Source organism: Chaetura pelagica, unplaced genomic scaffold (genome assembly GCF_000747805.2).
Source record: "Chaetura pelagica isolate M959 unplaced genomic scaffold, ChaPel_1.0 scaffold12, whole genome shotgun sequence".
Classification (NCBI taxonomy): Eukaryota; Metazoa; Chordata; class Aves; order Apodiformes; family Apodidae; genus Chaetura; species Chaetura pelagica.
In genome coordinates, this window is record NW_009952801.1 from 191583 (window position 1) to 217248 (window position 25666).

A 25666-nucleotide genomic window follows, 5' to 3' on the forward strand; every position below is an offset into this window, starting at 1 on the left:
GAAACTGGACCCTAATTTTAGGAGGCAGGGTAGCTGTGATGAACACAGGAGAAAGGAAATTCCTGTTCAGGATGTTTTGTGTTGGCTCTCAGGAAATCTTGGGGGAATTACTGTAGCCCAAGGCTTCAAATCCCAGTAGATGGACCATACAGAGAAGTGCTCACCTCCAGCATCTCCTTACATACCTGCTCAGCTTTCCCTCTCCCTCACTGTTTTGGCAGGGATGTTTTTTTCAGTCCAGTTGTTTTCATTGTAAGAGTGGTTAATTTCAGAAATATGTGGAATGTTTTTAACACATGTTAAAAAATATTCTTACTGCTCAGTCATCACGCTGTGAAATACTTGGAAGGGGTGTTTTTATTTCTGCTGACCCTGGAGAATCTGAAGGATTCCACAAATGCATTTTTAATACTCAGCTGCAAGTTTCCTCATAAGTAATAAATTGCAACCAATCAGGGCATCATTTAGGGTGAAAAATAGCTCAACAATATGAAGTCATTCTAAACACAGGGTCACATGAAAATATCCGTGTTCAACACAGGCTTTAAACTCATCATGTTTGTGAAGATGGGCAGGAAGAAGCAGAATCAAAGCATTGCTTTATTAATTTTTGTGTGAGATGTGTGTTGCAACCTGCTTGCAAAGGCAGCAAACTCGAGGGATTATAGTTATGCTTGTTTTAAAGACAATACTCTGTGAAGACCCTATGTCAGTGTCACATCTTGTTCTTGCAGCAGTGCTTTAAACACTCAGACTGCTGGCTGAGACTCTGATAATGGAATATAGAACCTTGTTTCTTCCCTGGGCTTTTTTACCTGCTTAGGGCTCAATTATCACATTTCTTTAAGTAATCCCTGTTCAAGATAATCTTTCAAAGGCCTGAGTGTTTGTCTTTTTCCTATTAAACATCAATCAGAGTTGGGCACATATTTGCAATTTTAGCTTTTTGAAAAATGAGCTTGTAACGAGGAAGAGGAAGCGATGTGATAAATATACTTCCTCTTCATTTACCGCCTTGGTACATCTTTCCTTAATGGTTTCTGACAAATCCTCCAGGCTGCCTTGAACCATGCAATGACATCAGTCTACCCTAAGTGTTTCACTGCTGTAGGTCTTTCCTCTCTCCCAGAACGGTTACACTGGTGCAGTGTAAGGGGAGGACAAGACAGGCAGTGAGTCCTGCTCAAGGTGATTTTAAAGCTCTTAAAGTTGGGCACAGTTCCAGGTCAAGACTGAAGCTCAGGTGTGGCTGAGTAGATTTAGGGAAATCCCTGCAGTTGTCTTTGTACCCCTTCCTGTTCTCTGCAGAGGGCTAAGAGGTGAGTGGTGTAATAGCCTTGATGCTGTACTTGGCCATGTGTCCTACAAGGAGAACAAAGTAAGCCCTAAGCAATGCTCTTCAGTCACATCTGTGATAAGAGTAATAGTGACTTGTTGCTGGCATGTGCACATGCATACACTCTGCATACACACCTATCTTGTTAGGCCTATATGTGTGTGTATATGCATGTTAAGACACATCATAGAATGTCTCAAGTTGAATCACAGAGTCCAACTCTTTGCCCCTCACAGGACTACCTAAAACAAAGCCATATGAATAAGAGCATCATCCAGATGTGCTTATATTTTTCATCCTTTAAAGAAGTATTAATGAACAATTTGTATTTTACCATAAATTTTAAAGGATTCAATTCTTGCATGGCTTGTGGAACATCATCTTTTTTCTGAGGCTCTTTCCTGATTGATTTTATAGAATGGGTGGTCTTTGGGGAGGCCTTATTTCTTAGAGGATCAGTGTGCTTTTTCTTTGGCTAGTAGACATGCTGCTAGTTGGAGATGCTTATTTGTTAATCAGCAGGTGGCATTTCAGTGAAGCATTACAAACTCCTAAGTTTTGCCTTCTCACTATTGGGCAAATGGACATTACTGTAAATTTGCAATAAATGTGTCATACTGAAATCTGAGCCCCTGCCACTTTGATTGAAGTGAGGAGGCTAGCTTATGTTTCATAACTCTTGCAGTTTTGTGTAAGCATTTCTTAAGCAAACTCAAATTGTCATGAAGAGCATGCACCTGAGTCCTTGTTAGTTCAGAAAAGATGTGAAGTGGTGGTAGCTTGGTTCTTGCTCGTGGCTTCATTCCAAGGTCTTACCTCTTGTTTAGTGTTGAGAAGGGACTGGTTAGCAGTGGATTTGCAGGCATAGGAAGCTTTGCTTCAGTGTGCTGTGCCAATGCTGCCTGGCTGGCTGTTCTCCCCCTGCCTGCAACCCTGACAGGCAGCAAAATATATGGGTGGCAGAGTGGAGAACCTGCTGTCTGAGAAACTGCTTCTCTGTTCTGGGGTCTCATCACGTAGTGACATGGGGTTTAGGCTTTTCTATCCATAGTTTTGTTTGAATGGCAGCATGAATAAAACCAGCACAGCATTTTTCCACTGTGATGGAAAAATCTTAGCAAGACTTCTCTTCCTGTGAGTTTACAACTGTTCCTGGTGCAGTGGCAACATGTATTTCCAAATGAATTACTATTTGGAGGAGTGCCCTGTATTTAGGAGACCCTCAGCTGCTGTAAATTGTAGTAACAGTGTGAGGGTTTGTCCTTCACATGGACATCAACACTGTGACTGCCTCCACACTAATCTCCCAGTATTTCTTCTTCATCTTGAGAGGGAATGAAGGAAGCAGAGCTGTCTACTGAAATATGTAAGAGGTCAAGTGTCACTATTTTAACGTTTCTTGGAGGAGCTGGAGGCTAAACAACTTGAGTCTGTCATAGAAAGGGTGACTGCAGTTTCTGTCACCCTTTGTATTTAAGGAAAAGAAACAGTAAGATTTTTTACTTGGTTATTGGAACTGCATGCATCAGCTGCTCCCAATCTTAAGTAGTGACTGATTAATTTCTTAAGTGAGGTGTTTTTTTGTTGATTATCTGCAGTTACTGGCAGTTTACATTATTGACTAGGAAAGCTGTCTTTTAAATAAAAGCATAGAAACAACAGAACAGAGCCCCTTTCCTGGCATGTGCTATGTCTATTGGCAATAAAAAAGTACTTAGACCTTGTTCCAATCTTTTAACTCAGTCAGCTTAATTTCTCATGCTGCTTCTGTTTTTTTGAAATAAAAATATTGAAAAAATGTGGTTTTACATGCTGCCAGAGATAGGTTTTTAGAAATAGATATATATGTATATAGAGAGAGTCTTTTTTGTTTTGTGATCTCGATTTCAAACCTTTTTTATAAACCATCTTTTCTATCAGCAAGAGAGACATTTTTGAAAGCTGTAAATGTTTGACTGTTAAAATAACTTTGCTGTGGTGCTGGACTGATTCTGCTAGGAAAAGACCCAAGTTCAGTAAGTAGCACTGAACCACGTTCTGAAGCTTCCAGTAATTCTTTATCTAAGTGCAAGCAAAATTTGATCCCTTCTTTATTTAAATAAATTGATTTCCCTCTTTGTTGTAAAGCTGGTTTCTGCAGCTGTTTACCACATGTGTTGCAAGGGCCATCACCATAATTACTAATGAAAGCTCAAAAAAAGGAAAACCAACGTTTCCTGTGTTTCAGGGAATTTTCTTCTACAGCTCCTTGCCCAAACCCAAAATTAACTACATATTTTAACAACACTGAGATGAATTTGGAGTGGGAGCTCCAAGCTGGCTGTGCCTTGGCCTGAAAGTTTTTGGCAAACTAATGAGTTCAGAGCAGAAATGAAGAAAGGTCAAAGGAAGGATTTGTAGGAGCAATGAAAGGCCTCTGTAGTCGGGCTAGGGAGTGATTAAAGGAACGTGATTACGATGTATGTGTCAGGCAGAAACGAGCAAAGGAGGAGATGTTCAGCAGAGTGGAAGAAAAGGAGAAATATGGCCTGGAAAACTGCCAGCAAATAAATCTGAGATCATCACTTACCACCAAGAGTTGTCAACTTCACTGCTGGAGACAGACATACCAGTTGTACTAAATGAGGGCAGGACAAGATACATTGCTGGGATTCAGTCTTCCAGAACTCATGGGATTCTTTAGTTTCTTTGATTTTTTAATTTAGATTTATTGGCAAGCAGGGAACTGCTTTAGACTTCAGGCTTAATGTGGATAATTAAGTTACCTGCAGTAATGAACAGATCAAATCCAGTACTTGGGGGTGAATTAGAGAAGTAGGTGTCAGCCTGTGGCCTATGGATCTCTAGATTATTTCAAATGCAAAAAATGCAAAAAGTTGGTGAGGACAGCAAACTTCTTTTCAGCAGGCTTGAATGTTTACTGTAAAAAAATATGTCCCTGAAGGAGGGGGGAAAAACCCAACAAAGGAAAGCAGTAAAGATATTGCATATGTCTGCATATGCTTTAAAAGACATCACACTTTAATTTTTGTACAGAAATAGTCAGCTCACTATTTGGCAAGGTTGTTACAGCAGTTAGCTGTACTCACTGATGAAAATCAGTGCCTTGCTTCAAGTCTCATTTTGCTATTTTCAGCTTCTGGCTGTTGGATCAAGCATCATGTACCTTCTCCTAAATCCTTACTTTGGCCATGGAGTCAAGGTAACAGGGAGCAGGGAGACCAAAAACTAACATAGGGGTATGAAAAAGTAACATAGCAAGGCAAGTGTTAATAAATATTTGAAGGGTAACATATCCAGCAGATTTCAGGCCAGATCAGCCAGCATCTTGCAGTTTTGGAGTTGGTGAAGAGCACAGGACTTTGAATTGTGAGCTAATGTGACAGAAACATACTCATGCCTGACTCAGGCTGAATGTTTTTCTTTGATGGAGCTGCTAAAGCAGTGGCCTGATACCAGTGACTGGGGAGTCCTGGCTTCTCCTAAACTTCAGTGGTGCAACAATCTGTGATACTTTCTGTGTTGTGATGCTACCTAATTTTTTAATGATTATCTTTTCAGATAAAAACACTGACTTAAATCTCTAAATATATTTTTTCATTAAACACAGGAAATGCTTTAAAGGTTTTGCCTTTGAAATAATAATGAAATAACATTGCAGTGAGTCATTTCAAATATAGCTTTCATAGCTTAGTGTAGGAAGTAAGATTAACAGAGGAGGTCCTGTGGTCAGTATAAATGCATATATGTGAAATATGTAAGTGTGGATTAAATAAATATTCCTTTATATATAGACTACTTTTACATTTAATATATCTGTAGAGTTACTTGGCTTTATTTCTCATGTCCTCAAGTCTTTATTGTTTAATCACCAGTAAAAGTAACCTTTTAATAGGTAAGATACCAATATAAATAAGTGTCTTTTCAATGAACAGTGTCACAGTATGAGTAATGAGAAGGGAATCAGGTTGATATTGATAGCAGGCAGGTTGTCTTCAGAATCTTCATAAATTTTTTCCATGTCTTTATTAAACAATTTCAAATACATGCTTATAAGGTTTTTCTCTGTGAGCAAAAAGGCAGAAGGACCTTCCATTTCTGACTACAGATTATTTGCTATAACATTTCAATAACATATATAACTTAAGGTATAAATTCTGAGCAGTGAATTCTCTTCTGAATCTTTTAACTATTATTTTAAAAAATGACAAAACAAACAGCTTTGCTCTGTTTCTGTGTAAAAGGAACCTGGCTCATGATATGACTGAAAGTAATGAAAAATGTGAAGTTATTTCTCTTGAAACTAATGAGATATTATTCTCAGCTAGAAACAGAAGAAGGTCAACAAGAAAACATCAGTCTAGTTTTCTTGTTACTCCTTCTAAACAGCTTGTTAAAGACACATTGAAGTGAGAGAGTATATGTGATGTAAAAATTTCCAAGTGAATTTCATGAAACTACCAAAAATGGTGTGTTTTTGTTTGTCTTTTGCTATTCTGTCATCCAGAAGACCCAAATAGGGCATTTAACAGTCAAATCTGAAACTTTATAGAGAATTTGGGTATAGACCAGCAGGTTATTATATATATCTAGTTTGATTTTGCATTATTCAAACAGCCCTTCTGTTGTGCTTAGTGACACTTAGAGATTGTAGTGTTGCTCATAGCATTAGAAAAATGGAGTTTTTAAGTGGAAATAGAGCTTCTTGCCACAAAGGTTCTCTGAAAGCTGATGTAAATATTACAAGTTAATAATAATAATATAGAAAAAGTATCCTACTAAGAATTAGAAATGGGGACCCAGTAGGTCATGCAGAAAGAGAGAGTAACCACTGAAGAACACTGCAGTATAATTTAAACCAACCTGCTGCTTTTTAGTACCAGTTTTTTTTTCCTAATGCTTTCTGGTGTGTTCAGGCAGGTGTGATTGTACAGCTGAGGGGTAAGGAAACAGGGAGGCAAGTTATGCTTAGGCTGAAGAGCAGCTGTGCCGCTGGCAGCAGGATGGTGTGCACGTTACCACTGCTCCAAGAGTCAAAAATTCTCCTGCTGCTGACTCCTGCTTGCAGAAGGGGCAGTGCTTCACACTTAGGGAAAATCTGTTATCTTCACAGCAGTCTACAGAGCTGGATAAAGAAAATGATGGTCCCAGGTGGTAAAAGTCCCAAATCTGTGTTTGGGGTGGCAGTGTCTGCAGGGCTGTGAGACCAAATCCTGTGGTTAGGTTTGTTCTGTGTCTGCCCATTTCCATGGAGGCCTCTCTTCTACTAGACAAAGTTTTGAGCTGGCAATAAAAACTCTTAATCTGTTGAAGCATGCAACTAGATGCCTGCCTGCAAAACTGTAAATGGAAAAAAATACTTATATTGTTTTAAATTCTGGATTTAACTTAGCAAGAAGATCTCAGTGGTGTTGGTAGCATCGCTTCTGGCAACGAGCACTGGTAGCTTCATCTCTCCACCTGAGGGGTGCTTTGCCCTGGAGGCCTCCAGCTTCATCATGCCCTGCTGGTGTTTGAGTAGTGCTTCTTGAGTTATTACAAGCTGTGGAGCTGAGTTGTGTTTCTCCAGGGTCTCCACCTGCCTCTCAAGCAGTCTTCTCTTACTGTTCGCTTTTACCAAGAGGAATCTCCAGTTACAGCACATGCCAAATTAGTTGTGAAGATTCATGTTTCCTTCCATCACTTATTTCATTGAATTAGGTTTAAAAATAAAATGCTTTTATTTTTAAACTTCCTTCTTTGTTTTGTGTGATCAAGAGCATCACTCTCCCCATTTGTCTGCCTTCCTTCCCATGTGCTTCCCTGAAATTACTTCTCTATTGTATTCCTTAATTAATTACACTCTTCCCAGCTTCAGGCTTTTTTTTCTCTTTTGACGTCTTCAAGATTGTGGCAAAATCTCATTATTTGTGTATCAAAAGACTTGCTCTTTATAGCTCTGTTAGGTATCTTGCAGCATCTACTTTGCCATAGCAACCATAAACAACACTATATTAAATTGCAGGCAACTTGCCTTTTTCTGAATTACTTTGTCTTTCTGCACCACCCTCTTCCATGTTCTTTACCAGTTTTGTGAATCCTGCTGTCATCGTTAAGGGGAAAGAGCTTTTATTTTTACTAAGTAGTAAGACATTTTTAAAAGGAAGTCCATGATATAATAACATGGCTTTATTACCATGGCCTTTTATTTTAAAGGCATACAAAATACTTCTGTGCTTATGCAAGAAGATGAGAAAAGGAAGGTAGATGAGTGAGTAAATGAGGGATAAGAGGTATGCATGTTTGGCTCCTCACTTTCTTATGAGGTTTTCTCAGTGGGAAAGACCTGATAGCAGGTATTAGTGCCCTGTATCTCCAACGTGGAACCTGACCTGGAAGGAATGGGGACAGCAGTGAGGCAGTGTGGGGAGGTGAGGGCTCTTCACTCAGCAATCAGCAGAGCTCAGTACTGTGGCTGTTGTTGGTTGCAGCTGGGAAACTTAGCTAGAGGTCAGATTGAAAAAGAAAAAAAAAAATTGACTCAACAGGGAAACATTAGGGATAATGAAATTCAGATATGATTAGTTTTATATAACCTTGTTGTTGCACATTCTTCATTGCTGGTAGGCTAAACTGAGAAGTTTCCTGATCCATTTGTACAATCTCTGTGAATTTGGTTTGGGGTTTTTTTCCCATCTTTTCTATGTTTGTAATCAACAAAGCAATTGGATCAGCAATACCTATTTATCTTGCTAGAATATTCCAAAAACACAAATTCATGTTTGATGTGTTTTATGTCCCTTGACTTGAAGTGGTGAGGCTGTAGCCTAGATCTTTTCCCCATAGAAAAACTTAGCTCACTTTTTTTCCTTTCACTTTTGTTCTTTCCTCAACTCTCATTTTTTCATTCTTTATGGCTCAGTATAATGTAATTGAGAGGAAGGAGGCATCACCACTGCTTCTTTGCTCACTGTTGATTTAGAATTACCAGAATTGCTCAGTTTGGAATTACCTAATCCTGAGAAATGCTATAACCTAGCTTTTCATTAAGTGTAATGAGTTAGCAAGTACTTGAAGTCCTTAAAATAAGGAGAAAAAGCATTATAATGACGCAGCACTGAAAGGGTATTTAGTGTGCTCAACATTGTAAAGCTTATGGATTTTGGTACATTTGTTATAACTTTGTAGGAGACGTTGAAGAAGCTTCAGAATGGGTCACTGAATAAAATCTGAGGCTGTTAATGTATCATTTTGCTTCTTCTGCATCAAGCTCTGGACTTTGAGCCCACTAATGTTGCTGAAAAGCTGCTTCACAAACTTGAACAACTGATCTGGCTCTTGGGCAGTTTGTGAAGACAGTCTGGAGTTTGTGTGGGTTTGGTGCCTCCACCAGACTAAAGGTATGCAGAGTGTTGGACATGCTACATTCTTCCATGGGTATGAGATGCAAGCTTTGTGCTGGCAATGCGTCTTTAAGCCAGATCAAGTCAGGGCAGAGATCTGCAGCTCTGCTGCCTCTGCTGAGCCATGTGGAAAGCCTGCAGCACCTCAGCTGCAGGTGAGCTCCAAAGATCCAGGAGCGATGGGCTCCTTGTGTGGTTTGGAGGGATGATCCCTACAAGTCCAGCCACCTCCTGCATCATGCACTGCCCTTAAATGAGCAAACAAGTTCAGCCCAGAACTTCTTAGGGTGTCTCCGAAATACGTGGAAGCTTATCAGCCAGCTCATTGGAGATGTGGCTTAAGGGTAATGATAAGGTGGTGGAAAATACTTATCTCAGAACAGAGTGTCCAGGAGACCATAGGAAAACAAAGGGAGCATCAGCAACCTCAGTAGAGTAACTACACAGTGAACTGTCTAACCATGATGAGCAATGCCTATGGTAACAAAATCATTTTCAGTTCCCCTTCTTACAGCCCTGTCTGCTCAGCAGGGACTCGTGCCCACAGAAGCCCGTTGTGTTACAGCTGGGTGGAGGCACATGAAAATCAAGCAAATGTTTATTGTGGCTATTGGATGTGTTTCTAAAATAATGCCCCTTATGAGAGGGAAAGGAATGCAACTCTCAAAACAAGTGCCATAAAGTCTTAATATCTTCACATAATTTTATAATTGTATGTTCTGCTTCTGGAGCTTCTTATACCTCTATACCAATAAATTGACTGGAATTTTCTTTCTTATTGTAGATGTTTCAGTTATTTGTTTAGAAACAGTACACTCAACACTATAATAAACCCCTGGGTGGCTGCCAAGCCTATTCTGTTTTAAAAATTGTTTGCAATTAGATGGATCTCATGGAAATTGTAGAGCACAAGACTAACTTAAAAAAAAAAAAAAAAAAAGGTATTCTTATGTAGTTTTGACAAGTGCTTTTTCCTTCATGAAAAAACTGCCTTTCCCTCCCCATCCTCCCCAGTTTCCATCTACTTGTAGGTGTGTAGGAGAGATGGGGGAAGCAGGATAGCTCTGGAACACTTGTCTCTTCAGGAGGTGGAGGGGACTCCAGCCTCTGTGGTATTTTTCTTCTGATTTGAAAGGAAGGTGTGTTGTTGGCTAGATTATTGAGCCATGAAGATCATAACTCAGGTATGTGGTAGTACTTCTAAGATTATTATTCAAACATCTCCTGGAATAATTTCCCAATTTCTCTGAAGAAGGATTTCCACTCCCAGATATATGAACTTGTTTTGCTGCTTTTATTTCCAAATTCAAATATTTAAATTTCAGTTTCACAGCCATCCCATAAGTATGAATATATTTTATATATATATATGCTGATTTAGTATACCTTCCCTTTCAGAATTACTCAGTGTATGTGATAAAATCTGATTCCTTTGCAAATGCACTATGTCCACTCACGCAAGGTATTCTTTTCCTGAAGAATACATTTCTCACTATCTAACTCTAGTATATTTTAAGAACAATAATTTAGGATATAATTTGTCGTATAGCTACTTCTAAAAAATTAAATTATTGAGATGAATAGCCAGCCTCTGACGTTCTTGGAGCTCTGGTGTGAGAGCTGAATGCATAAACATCTCTGTTTGGTTTCCTGTGTGGTCTGTAAATAACAGAATTTATGACTGAAAGAAGTCTGACTTCAGCTGCAATGTTTATACAGTCGGTAGTGCAGATGCATTTTTACCATAGACTTTAATTTGCTGTATCTAAAACTGTTTTCTGTTTCTGTTGTAAAAAATTACAATTAAACTGTATGGTAAAGGGGTAGTTATACTACTGGTGCATAAATGCCTAGGGTCAAAGTTATAATTCAGATAGGACTGGGAATCACATTGGGACTATGCCTAGGGTCAAAGTTGTAATTCAGATAGGACTGGGAATCACATTGGGAAGTGGAATTTCCTGGGGGGATTGTGTTGAGTTTTTTCCACAGCTCATCTCAGTCTTCTGCAAATATCTTTAATCATGTCACTGTCCCCTTTTGCCATAGGCTCTTCTCTATGTAGGTTACAGACCTCATTGTGCCAGAGGATTGTGTGTTAGGCAGTTTGATGTGTTTTTTAGTAGTAAACTATATTAGAATTTCATCTGCTCAGCAGCCAGATGCTATCATTCCCCTTGGAAGAACTTGCTTTTCATGGTTTTGACTGCAGATTTATTACTGATTTCAGAACTAAATCAATCAAAACAAAAAGAAAAACTGATAAATTATAAATTCTTGGGATGTAGCACAGGAGATTATGGAATTATCTTTGAAATAATATATTGAAAGTAAAAAGTTATTTTGAAGAAAACAGTCTTGGATGTAGAGTTTGCTTTCTAGCATGCTTTACACTATACTGAAGAACCTTTCATTTGTGGCCAGTTTTACATGTAAGGTGGAACTTCAAACTTCAGTGTAAATAAAAATAATAATGTTGTATTATTTTACATTGGAGACGATAGTTAATAGTTGGGAAAAAAAAAAAAGAAAAAAAAAAAAAGAGCCACAACTGACAAAAGAATGTCATTTCATGAAATAAAAATATTCAGTTTTTTTCATTTTTATTTGACTTTTTTTTTCCCAGTCTGATATCAAACTCCTTGCCCTTCCTGGAAAACAGAAACTTTGGATTTCGTCTTAAACAGCTATTGACTCTGTTGGTCAGAATTAGGGATGCCCTTTTATTTCTTTGCTTTTGAAAACTCCAAGTGTTTTCAACACCACTCAGATTTGAGGAACAGTCATAAAACAGAAGATGCTCTCCTTCAGTCTCTGCTGCACTTGGAAGAAACATCTGGAGATCTTCCAGCAGTGTGACAGGCTGTCCCACAGGGTGAAGACTTGGGAGTTGCTGGGGACAAGGAGCACTGGCAATGCCAGCCCTGCCCAAGCTGATGGCTGCATCGGCCTGTGGATGCAGACATTACCAACTGAAGAGCATTTTGTCTGTTAATACTATAAACAAGGAAATTACCTCATGACAGAGGGGTGTGCTTCTATCTAGTTGATAGATGTCTGTTTTATAACTTTTCACTGTGTTGATTTGCAATGCAACAGGTATTCTAGCATGGCATGGTGTGTTTTTTTCAGTATCTGACCCAGCTTCTCAAGGACATAAGGGCTCAGCTACTGGAAAATAATTTGGTCCTGTAAGCCTGTGCTGACTGAAATTCTTGTAGAAACCTCCTGGGGTGTGTTTCTGCTCAGATTTGTGCGCTACTGAACTACCCAGGCTGGCTTCAGAGCACTTCCAAACCTTCTAATTATTCATTGCACACATTGTGAAATAGTATTTTTTTTCCAAAATTTGTTCAAAACCAGCATTTGTCAAACTTCCTCCACTGTGGCCACAATTTTAATTGTCAGTTTATAACTCCATTTGGAGATTGCAAGCTTTTGGAACTTGTGATCTAGTAAAATTTATGCCTTCATGTGTAGTATCTTGAGCTAAGTAGCTAAAGTTTTCCATGTTAGACAAATCTGGATTTCCAAAAACATATTAATTAACATGGACATAAAAGAGCTTGAGAAAAGAAAGTTAAACACATCTTTCAGCTGATAGTCAGCTTTTGTATTAAATCTTACTGCAGAAATTTTATTAAGTAGAAAATGTAATAAACCTGTTTAATCCCTGAATCATTAGTTTAATTATGTATTTATGTGGAATTCAAAAGCTCTGGATATTTTGAATACTTACTCTGTATCCTGATGCTGTTAGGAAGTTGAAGTAAATAGCTTTTTCCTCCTAGAATTTACTACAAAACTGAGTACAACTTCTAATTTCAGATCTTGACTTCTTTTCATCCAGGTTTTAAAAAATCCTTAAAAATGTACATACTTGTGTTCAGTCCTGTTACTCATATTTTCTCTCTGTTGTATTTTTAGTGGAGAATGTTCTTTGGGCTCTCTCTCTCTGTTTCCTATTGATACACCTAGTCCCATTTTCTTTCCCTGTTCACCTGTGGGATGTTGAATGTCTGTATATTACTGTAGATTCCTTATAATATCTATTAGTGTATTCACAATTCAGATTCTGTTGGAGGAAAATTTGCTGTGGTGCAGAGTAAAGTGAACTTTTTGTAGCAGTTTGTGGTAGAACACGAGAGGAAGAGTCCTGAATAGTAGCACCAGCAGCAAACAAAGATGATGTACCTGCTTCATTCTTGTACAGGTGTGAGATTAATTAGCTTATTACCTATTCAAAATAAATTAATTCATTTAAAGGAAATTAGCTGGGCAGCTGTGCAGTTGTTTTCTTGGGAAGCAGAGCACATTTTACAGGGGGCTGACAGATGACTCATTGAGGCTGAAGGCAGATTTCAGTATCTCTGAGGGCTGATTCACAGTGATGTCAGTAGGATGGCACTGAGCACACACTCTGTCAAAGGATGTTGATGCAATGTTTGCTTTTTCATCAGAAGGGTGGCAACCTTCAAGGTGGAGAGGAGCAGTGTTCCCTGCTGCATAAGCCTGGCTCAGAGAACTAAGCTGAGTATCCACATGCAAAGCTTAAACCAGGCAAACATGCAAAAGGTGGTAGGAAGATGTATGTTCAGTGCATGTAAGTAGGTTGACAGTCCTGATTGACTGATCTCAAGGATCAGGGAGGTTGCAGAGGTGATATTCTTGAAACCCAGACTATGGTTTGTTGCTTGCTCAAAGAAAACCTCATGAGAACCATAGAATTGTTCTGGTTGCAAAAGACCTTTAAGATCATCAAGTCCAACCATTAACCTAACTGCACTGCATCCAGTGCTAAACCATGTCCCTAAGCACCACATCTACACTTACTTTAAACACCTCCAGGCATGGAGATTCAACCATCTCCCTGGGCAGCCTATTCCAGCATTTAATAACCCTTTCAGTGAAGAAGTGTCTTCTAATATCCAATCTAAACCTCCCTTATTGCAGCTTGAGGCCATTTCCTCTTGTCCTGTTGCTTGTTACTAGGGAGTAGGAACTGCCACCTTGCTCCAGCCTCCTTTCAGGTAGTTGTAGAGAGCGATAAGATCTCCTCTTGGTCCCCTTTCCTCCTGGCTAAATAACTGCAGTTCTGTCCCCTCAGCCACTCCTCATAAGACTTGTTCTTCAGACCCCTCACCAGCTTTGTTGCCCTTCTCTGGGTGTGCTCCAGCACCTCAATGTCCTTCTTGTAGTAGGAAGCCCCAAACTAAACACAGACCTCAAGGTGTGGCTGCACCAGTGCCAAGAACCAGGGGACAATCACTTCAGTGTGTTTTTGCCACTGAAACTTGGGAGGTGTGATATTCAACCTATACACTTCCTGACTTCTTTTTCCAATCTCTTTTTTCCTTGTTTTCTTTATGCTGTGGCATTTAGTTTGACTGACATTTTCAAACGTACAATAATTGAGATCTCTACTTTTTAACCTTAAAGAAAAATAAATTGTAGAATGGTTTAACTAGGCTTCTGTGTAACTGATGTTGGGTCAGACCTGAGGAGTAAAGTAGTCTCAGTTTAAAAGCAGGCAGATGATGACTTGAGGCACCTGTGACCAGTGATTGCATGAAGTATTTATCTGAATTGGAGCTGACACAACACCTGGTGCTTGGGACTGTGTGCAATCTTGGATTTAATTCTTTTCTTTTTCTATTATATTTTTTTTGGAAGAGGTCTGATACCCTTCTGAGTTTGAAGATTTATGCAGATATGATTGCTGACTCAGATGGCACTTGGTGACACTTTATAAAATTTAGAAAATAAAGAAAACATACAAATCTGTGAGGGAGGTTTTTGGAAGTCGGAGGGTAATGAGCAATTGTTGTCAACCAGTGGTTTAGAATATATTTCTCTGGTTTACTAAAGCAGTATCTTACAGGACTTTGAACCCTCTTTTGACATGTCCATGTTGCCCTCAATGAGAGCCAGGTCTACATGGTGCATTTATCTATTCAGTGGCAGGCACTGCCAAGTTGGCATTTTGTCTTTTTTTTTTTATAGGTTTTATTTAAATCTGTATGGGGAAGTTTATCCTGTATTTTCCAGTGTAGCTGTCTTAATCTAAACTAGTTCTAGGCAGATCTGATCACCTTACTCATCTCAATAAATTTTGTTTCTGAAGCAGCAGCTGTGATTATTTCTATAGCAGAGTATTGCAGGAACACACAATTGGCACTCTTGATTGCTCAGGGATTGTATTTATGCTGCTAACTGTACATGTTTGAAAAGGAATGAGCAGCCAATCTATAATTTTTCCTTTTCCAAAGAATACTAGATCCCAAGAGTAATATTATTGAGTAAAACTTTGGTTATCAGAAGAAATCCTTATTTGCCCTGGGTACTTTGGATGAACTAGTGAGTATCTGTGAGAAATCAAGTACTGGATGTGGTGGTGATGGCTCTAGGATCAACCGAACACAAATACAAAGCACTATACTTTGTCCTTTGGGACAAACTGAGGGAGCTGGATCCATCTGGCTAAGATAGTTTGTTAAGGGGAATTTTGCATCTGATACAAGTGTTTTGATTTTTTAATTATTTTTTTTTTTGGTGAACTGATCCAGGTGAAGTACCAAAAAAATGTGTCCATCTCAATGAGGCTGAAGTGGAGGCACAATGTTTCTGTTTCGTGAAATGAGAGGTTTTTTCTGCTGCATCCAGCAAGAAGCAAATAACCATGAAGGCAGTAGGTATCTTCTTAGCTTGATCAGCCCAGACTTTTCAGAATGGGTTTGTGGGAAATGACACAACATGGAGAGTAATTACTTGGTAATTCTTTAAATTCCTTTTATGTAAGACTAGGAAAGGAATTACAATAGGATTTCTGTACTGTCCTACCTGGTGATGTCTGCAATTATGTAACTCGAAGGCTCTTTGTAGTCTTCTGGGGTTGAAATTCTTCAAATATATTTTTGACAGGTGAGTGAATTCTGAATGCTTAAGTTTAGCTTTTGTTTATTTAGATTTGTAGGCTATGATGAAAACTGGCAATTAGCTCTGTCATCTTGATGTCAGATACAGGAGTCTCTCAGACCTATCTTAAAAATGGGAGTTGTTTTATATTTTGTCATTCTAGTCACTAGAAACAGGAGCACACGTTTTTTATTGCACTAAGTGCCCATAGTAGAAATAATACTACGTGATTTCCTTTGGCATAGATACACTTTATGTGAACTTTGGAAGCTCTGTAAGCAAACAAGATAAAGTTTATAAGCATTTAAGATGATTGAGTCACTGGTACAGCTGTTTTGTGTTTTCACCATTTCTTTTTTTGGGCTCTCTCACATTCTTAAGACACACTGAAAACTCCCTGTTTCTTCTTGCTTCGACTCCCTTATAGATCCTTCTCACCACAGATGGTGTCATTCCCACTGACAGCTCCTAGATGGGGTTCAGAACCAAATTTCAAATAGAATAAATTCTTTAAAAATTTAGACTAGATACTAAAAGCCTGTCTTACCATTGAACAGGAAACCTATAGCTGAACAAGTGACAAGAGACATGTTAGTCTTCATGAAAATTAAATGATTGTATGAAAGATCTCAGCTTCTGCTTTCCCTTTAGAAGTAATTTTTCATAGACAATCTTCATCTTTGTTTTCCCAGCTGATCTTCTCACATTGATTCTGTTTGACGTGTTGCAGCTGAAGATCACATAATCATGCTCTATTATTTGTATTTCTGGGCATCATTTTGCTGTCTGCCTATGTTCACATATAAAAGTTCTGATATCCTAAATTATCAAATTTAATATAATACACATCTACATATTCTAAAAGCTATTTTAAAAAACTTGCTGTTTTCTTTTGGACTCCCAATCCACTGGCAGTGTCACAAACTTAACGTGTAGAAATAAGCTGGTATATAAAATAAGGAGCATATTTTGTTTGTTTTACTTTTTCCTAAAATAATGTGGTGGTGGTTAGTAGAAAAGTACAGAACCAGTTTAAAATAAAAATAGCTTAATATATAGACCATGGTGTGGTTCACCTTGGTTCACCTTGGCCAGCAGCCAGACACCCACCCAGCTGCTTTCTCACTCCCTCTCCTCAGCAGGGAAGGGGAGAAAATATGATGGCAAGGCTCAGCTGTTGGGATAAAGTCAGGGAAACTGCTCACAAGTTACCATCATGGGCAAAGCAGGTTTGGGTTAGGGAAAATTAATTTAATTTGCTGCCGGTTAAGATAGATTCGTGTAGTTACAAACAAAAGCAAATTAAACCAGCATGTTCCCCCCCTCCTCTCTTCCTTCTTCCCAGACTCAATTTCAGTCCTTCATTCCTGACTCATCTACCTCTGTCCCCACCCCAACTGACTCGGGGGGGTTGGAGGTTTCCAGTCAGTCCTGCAAACTATTCCTCTCTGCCACTCCTTCCTCTTCACATATTTCCCCTACTCCAGTGTGGATTCTGCTCGTGGTCTTCAGTGCAAAATCTTTAAATATTTGTGTGTTCATCTGCTATTGCTTTGGGCTTTATAATTTAATTTCTTTGTAAAAGAACCTGAATTCAAACAATGGACACGATGTCAAATTAATCTTTTTCAACTAGAATTTCTGCTATTGTCAGCAAACCAGTAACAATTTGATTACAGAAGACTTGCCTTTTTCCACCTGTTTTGAATTATAAGAAAACATTAGTGCCTTAGACTTTTTGCCTAGTTTTTCTTTGCTTTGTTCTTTTAGTACTTCTTGCTAGTTAAAAATTGAAATATAGCCAAATAATTCTCTAAAGGTCACTCGTCTCATTTTAAAGTTAAATTAAATAGTTACCCTAGAAATATTTTACACATTAACATTTACTTATGCTTGTTATTCTTTTTTTAAAGAACAGCAATAAAATCTGGAATTCATTTGTTTCCTTTCATTATGGATTTTTCACCAAAAATTGTATTAGGTATGGTATTTGCTTTTCTGAATGAAAACTGGATGTTCCTATTAGCATTACATCATTGCACAGATACTTCCAGGAGGTAGTATTTGTTGGTGGGACTGGCAAACACAACCCTCCTACCACCAGCTTCTTCCCTTATTGCAAGTAAGAGTTATTCCAAAAAGAGTATATCATTCCAAATAAGAGTTAAACATTCATGACATGGAACATTCCCTGTCATCGCTGCGATGCTGCTGCATGTGCTGGGGACAGAAGAACATTGCCTCAGAGGTGGGAGCCAGTTCTGCCCATTATTGCTGTGTATGACACTGCTGGCAGTGTGTCCCTGTGCAGTGACCTGACTCTCCAAAGAGATGGGACACAACTGTCTTAAGCCATGGCTTGAGTTACCCAAGTTGCTTTAGTATATAGCTGCATAGGCTGCACTGACAAGTGTCTGCTTTGATCAAGTACTTAGGGCCAAAAGGAGGCCAAATCCCTATAATCATCCATCAAACCACTCCCATTTTTCTATTAAACCCTTTTACCTTGGCTCCTGGAACAGAACTGATGAAATGTTGTCTATTGTTTGGATCATGTTCTTACAGTTTGCTTCTGCCTTCTGCCTGTCTACATCTGTGGCTGTCTCTTGCATTACCTACACCCAGATTTTAAAATATTGGGTGCGTGCATCATCTCTGCCTGGTAGCCTTCCACTGTCTCAGCTCCTGAGGCTTTGTTCTGATTTGCCTTCTCCTTGTGGTTGGAAATTCACAGTCTCACAGAACTGTTCTGGTTGGAAAAGACTTCAAGATCAATGAGTCCAACCATAAGCTAACTCTACCAACTATTAATCTAATTCTGGCAAGTCCAGTGCTTAAACCATGTTCCTGAGCACCACATCTACATATCTCCCAAACACTTCCAGGCATGGTGATTCAGTCACCTCCCTGGGAAGCCTAGTCCAGTATTTTATAACTGTTTCAATGAAGAAGTTTCTTCTAATATCCAATCTAAACCTCCCATGGTGCAACTTGAGACCATTTCCTCTTGTCCTGTGTGTGTCATCACTGTTCCTTCAGTGTCATTACTTCGAAAGCTGGTCTTTGGCAACAGTTTGTTTTAAAATACACCCCTTAGTAACTAATCTGAAATGCGAGCAAGGCGAGTCTGTTATACAGCAACATATAATGAATCGTGGTATGGACAAATCATATATGGAAGCTGTACACTTGCATGAAACAGCCCTTCTTTGGGTCATTTTTGTGCATAACATTCCTGTTGTGAAGTTGCTTTGGGTAAATCAGGAAACTAAGGTTTTGATTTGTGAAATTTAGTGAAAGACAAGAGTATCACAGCTTGGTGAAAAAAAAAAAAGACAAAATTAATAATAACTGTAGTTTGACAAAAAAATTATTGAGTGATTAAAAAAAAAAAAAAAGTAAAGCCAAATGGAAAGCTTTTGTGTGGTGCTAAAACTGAGGTTATCTAATATAATTCTGCTATGGACTTGTGTAAAATTAGCAAAACCTCTGTCATACCACACATCATTAAATAGCCCTGCCTTTGTGTGTGCATGCATCCTTACTGTTCCTCAGAGCATTTATTTATTGATGGTGCCTCTGTAAAGACAAGAGAATCAGATTATATATTACACTAAACACATCCCCATATTACTGTTGTTTTACTGTACTGCTTAAGCTCACAGTAAGAATTTTAATTTTGTGTATATTTTTAAGAAACATTCTTTATTTTCAGGTAAAAGTTTGGAAAAGTAGATTTTGTTGTTTTTTGGTGTTTTTTTTTAATTCTGACAATCCAAACTATTCAGGGTGACCTAAGGAGAAATGTGTTTTGAAAACTGACCTTCACACTTAGCCTTTTCCATTTGCTATTTCCTTTCTGCAGAGAAAGGATGCACAAAGATAGTTTCTGTGCGTTCAGGAAACAGATGATAGCACACAAAGCCCTGTGTTTTGATTTTTTATCAGTTTTGACAGCTTCAAAGAAGGTCAGTAGAGGGGTGAATTCCTATAGTGTTTGATGTCACCAAGTGAAACTGGAAGAGGGTCGTCTGCCCCTTATTGTGTGTGTGAAGGGTGGGGAATTGTATCTATTTGTCTGAAATTTTCTTAGCTGGTCTTCAAATTAGTAAAAATTACCCAAATCAGAGGGAAACATTATCTAATCAAAGCTGCTCAGTCAACGAATTACATCAAGCACCAACTTTCACTTTCTTCCCATATTTCCTTTGGACTATAAACTATTCAATACAGCTAGAAATTACCTCATCCATCAAATCAATGTAGTGCTTTTCTGTGTTGCACTGCGTGGTGGGTTTATCAGCGCTGGGCATGGGAAGGAGGCGAAGAATAATCTCTTCTTTAATTGAATTTGCAGATTGGAATGTGGGGAGGAGGAATGGCCTGTGTTGGCAGCCTCCTGCAAATGAAAAATCCTTTAATGACTGCAGCAACCAGGTGCTGGGACATGAAATACATATGCTTTGAATTGCACATCTGTCTAATGTGGCTTTGAGCTACACCGATAACTTAACGTAGGGACCCTCCTGTGCGTGCTGACTTGACTGCTATGAGTGAGGAAGATGAGCTCCTCTGGAGTGCACTGGGGGCTGAGAGCGTGTTACTAGGGCTGGATGTCACAGGAAATAGAAGCACTGCTCACCTCATAGTGATCTGTTCATGTGGCCTTGCCTAGAAAGAGGAATTTTTCCTTCTCATGTAATTTTCATTAGGACTTCACTTCTTCTTGCTCTTTCCAATAAAAGTAATGTTGCAACTTAGGATATCCAGAGGTGACCTGATGTGCACACAGATAATCGGAGGAGATTTAACTTTTTGTTAATTCAGCTTTTGTAAAGAATAGTGTGACATCACTTTTCTGAAGGGAAGGCTGATAATTGTAAAAATAAAACAAACAAAAAAACCCCTGTGAAATTGCAGTGGGCAAGTCCTTGCAGCAGCAATAATTGACTTTTTTTTTCCTATCACATATGCCAGTCTAAAACACTAGTATCACAATTTTGGTTTTTCCACAGAATATGGCGGCATGGGCTTGGACTTCTCCTATAGCATTGCAGTGGCAGAAGAGCTGGGAAATATCCGCTGTGGAGGTATCCCCATGGCTATTGGAGTGCAGGCTGGCATGACTACTCCTGCTCTTACAAGGTAATTTTCAAAATGTTGGATTTTGCCTAAAAGTCAAACCATTGTGTGTTTAGGCCTAAAGCCCAATCTCTAGAAAACCCCCACATTTCTATGTAGATTTTTGTTCTAGTTGCTCTTCAGCAACACTTCAGGAAGGAACCTATTCTTTACTTCTCAGTTTGGTTTAAAGGAAAAAATTTTTAGCTGTTGTTTTTTAATGTTAGAATATTATCTATTGAAATATAGGCCTTGCTTAATAGTAGATGATGTGTTTCCAGAGAACCCTGGTGCCACAACCAATAAACTATTATTATTCCAGTTTCCCACTATTTGTGTTTGTTTGGTTTTTATTAGCAAGATATCTCAGTGCAGTTATACTAAGGATAGTTAAGCAGTTTGCCTCTTGAATATGGATACACCTAAAATGATACACCTAAAATTCTGGAAAGTGGTGATGAGGATTAAATTAAAAGAATGATGGTGAAGTCAGAAACTTATCTGCACAGAACAGGTAGACAAGAGGGGGATTTTTGCATAGAAGAGCATTTTAGGGTTGGTTGGTTGGCTTTTTTTTCCCATTATAAATGAAAATTCTTGTAAATCCACTGTGGAGCCTGGAATTTTGGCACTGGTCCCTTGACATCTGTTTATCCTTCTGCTAGGTGTGTGCAACTTTGGAGGTCCTAACAGCAGCCACATGAGTAGCTGTTAAAAACCCATGATCTGAAGATAGTAATATGTAATAAGATTCCTCATTTACAATACCTGCATTTTAGCAGAAAATATATTCCCAAATAAGTAAAAAATTTATATCATTCTTAACCAAAACCCTTAAGGTAGTCCCATTTGCATGAGGTAATCATTCCCATCAGGTAGTCTCATATGGACTTCTTGTCTGTATTCTTTCCAGAACATGCCACTAACTCCAAGAAGGCAATTTATTTAATAAAATCCTCAAATAACCAAAGCTGAAAGACTTCATAAAAACTGGGAGACAGAGGACTTTTCTTACGGTGTTTTGTTTTTTAGGTTTTTTTTGTTGTTGTTTGCTTTTTTTATGCTTTCATAAAATGTAAGTATGTTTTCTAAATGCAGGTCCTTTTAAACTCGCATCTTCTTATCTTGAATGAAGTAGAGACTCAAGGAGAGAAAGCTGATTGCAGTGTGGGTTCTGTTAAATGTAGGTTATGTGTATTACTGGACTTAATAAGAGTGCTGGTGCTAGTGCTTAGTAAGGTGCTGCTGTTCACCATGTATTCCTAACCCTTTCTGTGCCTGCGCAGGACTACATTGAAGCAAAAACATGGCATGTGGCTACCTCAATAGTTTGATTCTAGGAGCAGAACAGAAAGGATTGGGAGAAATTCACCTCTTGCTAGTGTGTAATAAGAAAAGTCACAGTGGGTCAGAGTTACCCTCTTCTTTGCCTAAATGAAATCCTAATTTTTGTTTGGTAGTGAATAGTGCTTGAATGTGTGAGCTCCAGTGCAAGAAAGCCTGAGCTGATCAAAAGCTGTGTTAGAACTGCCTGTAGCTGTTCATATTCAGAATTTAAATTTGTACTTAGTAGTGTATTGAACCAGTGTATCTGTCAATTCTACTCAGAACTTTCCTTAATAGTTTAAGTAATTCACTTTAGCTCAGTTTTTTTCCTCAGAAGCAGAAGAAACAAAAGTGAGGACGATCTATGGTGCTAACAAGATGATTATCAGCCCAATTAAGTCAGAATAGTGATGTGTGATAGACATATTTTCATTCAATATAGCAATCTAACCTGTCAGAAACCAGATTTTTATGTGTATTTGAGATGAGTGAAGTTGACTTCGAATTTCTAATTGGCAGAACACATAAACAGAACTATGTGGATGAAGGAAGTGTTCTTACATCTTTGTTTTACCATAGGCTTATTTTATTTGTATCTACCATTTAAAAGATTGTATACTGTTCTAATTTTTGTGTTTGCTTTCATGACATTCCACTGTTACTTACAAATTGTGGAGCAAGAAAAGATGGAACAGCAGTTCTTAATGTGTCAGAATCTCATACCTGGGACTTCTGCATTACCCAACATCAACATTGAGCTCTGATTTCTTGGCTGTAGATGCATATCCGTGTGTGTATACATACACACATGCATGAAAATACATTTTAGAGTAATGCTAAGGCTACAAAGTTAATCACATGAGAAACTATGCTCTGTGTATGGCCCCCTCCCAGAGAGCAGACACACTCGGGTCTGTCTGGAGCCAGAGCACAATATCATTGCAAACAGTTTTCTAATTCTGGAGCTGTTAAACTGAAAATAAGTGGTTATTGTATTTATGTAAACCTGAGAGTTTTCTGGGATGTGTTTAAGATGGGTAGAATTTTACAGAAACAGCATATTTCTACTACAACAACTAGCTTCTTGCTGAGCTTCATGTTCTTCCTGCAAGGCACAGAGACCCATGATCTTCCGAAGACAGTGTTGCCAGACTTTTTTTAAATTGCAAAATAACTTATGTAGCCTCATTTTTGGGAAGAGCTGAACTGTTGTTTGGAACGTGAAGCAAAAAAATACACATAGATATCAAACAGAAAACATTATTCAGAGAAAAGTTCTTGTCATGGAAATGCTCTGTTGAAATAACTAAAGGTTGGCAAAGATTTAAGTGTTAGAGAGCATTGCCAAAAAAAACCCTGCTAGCTTCTCTCATAATCTGATTTTTCATGTTGTTGGTCGGGTTTTTTTTGTCTAAGGAGTTTTCAGCTGGCCATACTTGATCATGCCCCAGTGAAAAGAAAAAAAAAAAGTACCCTGCATAACAGGCATGGGGACTTTGTCCCAGTCTGCTGGAGAAAGGAGTAAACACTCCAAACTTGCTTCTTGTATTTGTATGGGATTGCTGCCATGATTGAAATCAGCAGGGACAGGACTAGGATTTGAGCTCCCTGTGTGCACAAGATAACAGTGTCTGCCAGCTCTCAGTGTGTTCTCTGGCCCTCCCTTTGACTGTTCTGTGTCAGCATTGGAGTGGAGGAGAAGGGTCAGAGTCATAGCTTTAAAACAGCATTGCTCCTTTGGAAGTACTGGGGTGATATTTTAGAAGGAGGGCCCAGGAAACTGCACCTTGCTTAGGCAGACAGTGACCCTAAGGAGTTGAGTGTGGGTGCTGACCTGGGAAGCCTCATACCAGAGGAGGCTGAGGAAGAACTTGACTTTTATGAATTTCTGCTCCCAGAAGAGATAGGTCATCTCATGACCTAAGGAATTTTTCACTCTGGCATAAGAGGCATTCAAGAAATAATCCATGAGCTCACCATTCATGCTGGAAGACCAAATAATGAAAAGTTAACTAGGACAAAATCAACGATGAAATGAGATGGACCATGTTTCCAATCAATGAAAGCAGCAAAACGTTGGAAAAAAGGAGGATGCCTCTTAACTGAATTGAAATATGGTTAAATGAAATTTTTTGGCATTAAAATTCCATCAAGAGTTTCGTGTTTCCCTTTTTATTTTTTTCTGGTGGGCTAAAAGAACAACTGAGAAGAAGCACTACTGGATTTCACAGTGTGATTGAAATGCAGATCTGAAATACTAACAATGTAAATACAGGTATTTGCAGAGCGTGGCCATCATATGTCATAAATTTTCAGTCCCTGCTAAAACCTGGCAAAAAGCTGGTGCAAAAGTCAGAAGATATGCAGAGAGCAGGTTTTCCATCCTTGCTGACTGCAGACTGGTGCAGGAGCATTGAGGGGAGACCCCAGGGACTATGTTTGTTTAGATCTGATAGCTCTCAAAACAATAGTCATAGAGATCAGATTTTGAGCATCTAAAACACACACACTTCTGTGGGAGTAAGATGCCTGAATACTTGTAGAAAACCTTGTTTAAAGTGATTGTGGCTGCACTTACGATGAGTCACAGCTGTGGAAGGTATCTTCTTTTGGCTCTGGGAAAGGTTTTATGTAGTCATAGGAAAACTGAACACTGTGTGGGCAGAACAAAATTTGTAACTAACTTGTAAATAAAGTTTGCCTTCAAAAACTTTTAATATCCTTTTCATTGTATTATTGCAGATTTGGTTCTGATGAGTTAAAGAAACAGTTCCTTGTACCTACTATAGCTGGAGATTTTGTGGCTTGCCTGGGAATCAGTGAAACTGGAGCTGGGTCAGATGTCGCAAGTAAGTTAAGCTAGCAAATTGCCAATTTTAGACAGCCTAGTATTTTAATGGAAAGAATCTGGTTTCCCTGACCCTTCCCTTTGCTGCTGTCATTTGTAAGAAATACAAACAAAGGAAAGTCTGGTGTTGTGAGAGTAGAAAGTAATATTCCAAGAGCAGTAATGCATGCCTCCGATGCATCCCAAAGCAATCAGATTGAATGTATTTATCAGTGAATCAATAGCTATAGCTTGTATAGGCTGTGCATAACAGATTAATATACAGCTGTCATGCTGGCCCTGGGTTTCTCCTAGTGTTTGACCTGCTGCCACCTCCTATGTTCTGTCTGAGCTTGCCATTTGGCTGGGAGAACTCCAGCACCTCCTGCAGCTGCGTAGACACCGCCTTTGTGCACATCTGTAGATGTTTGTGATAGGGGGTCTGACCTGCTCAACTGTACTAAAACTAGTACTTCCTTAAAACAGACCTCTCCACTGAGTGTGGGCCAATTGCAGAGCTGGTCCATGCTGAGAATGCTGACATCACATTTTCACAATGGGTTTCTCTCACTCTTTCTTACCTCACCTCAGCCCCTTCCCAACTCTGAGCTGGTGATTGTTGTATTTAGAGCTAGTGAAGAAGTTGCCGAGTCAAATCTTTGGGATTTGGTTATTTTGCATGCATGATTAATCTCTTTCCTTTCCTGCAGGCCATCTCCTGTTTTTTGAAGTGATCATTCATTCAGTTAGACTTGAAGC

General features: G+C 38.8%; 1 protein-coding gene across 1 annotated transcript in view; it reads left to right on the plus strand.

The window, feature by feature from the left end:
• The window catches only part of LOC104386365 (probable acyl-CoA dehydrogenase 6), a 62210-nt gene that overhangs the window by 19048 nt on the left and 17496 nt on the right, over positions 1–25666 (plus strand). The window contains exons 3-4 of the mRNA XM_009994966.1: positions 20649–20778; positions 24823–24929. Coding sequence (XP_009993268.1) covers positions 20649–20778; positions 24823–24929 — 237 coding nt within the window. The remainder of the gene's footprint in view (positions 1–20648; positions 20779–24822; positions 24930–25666) is intronic.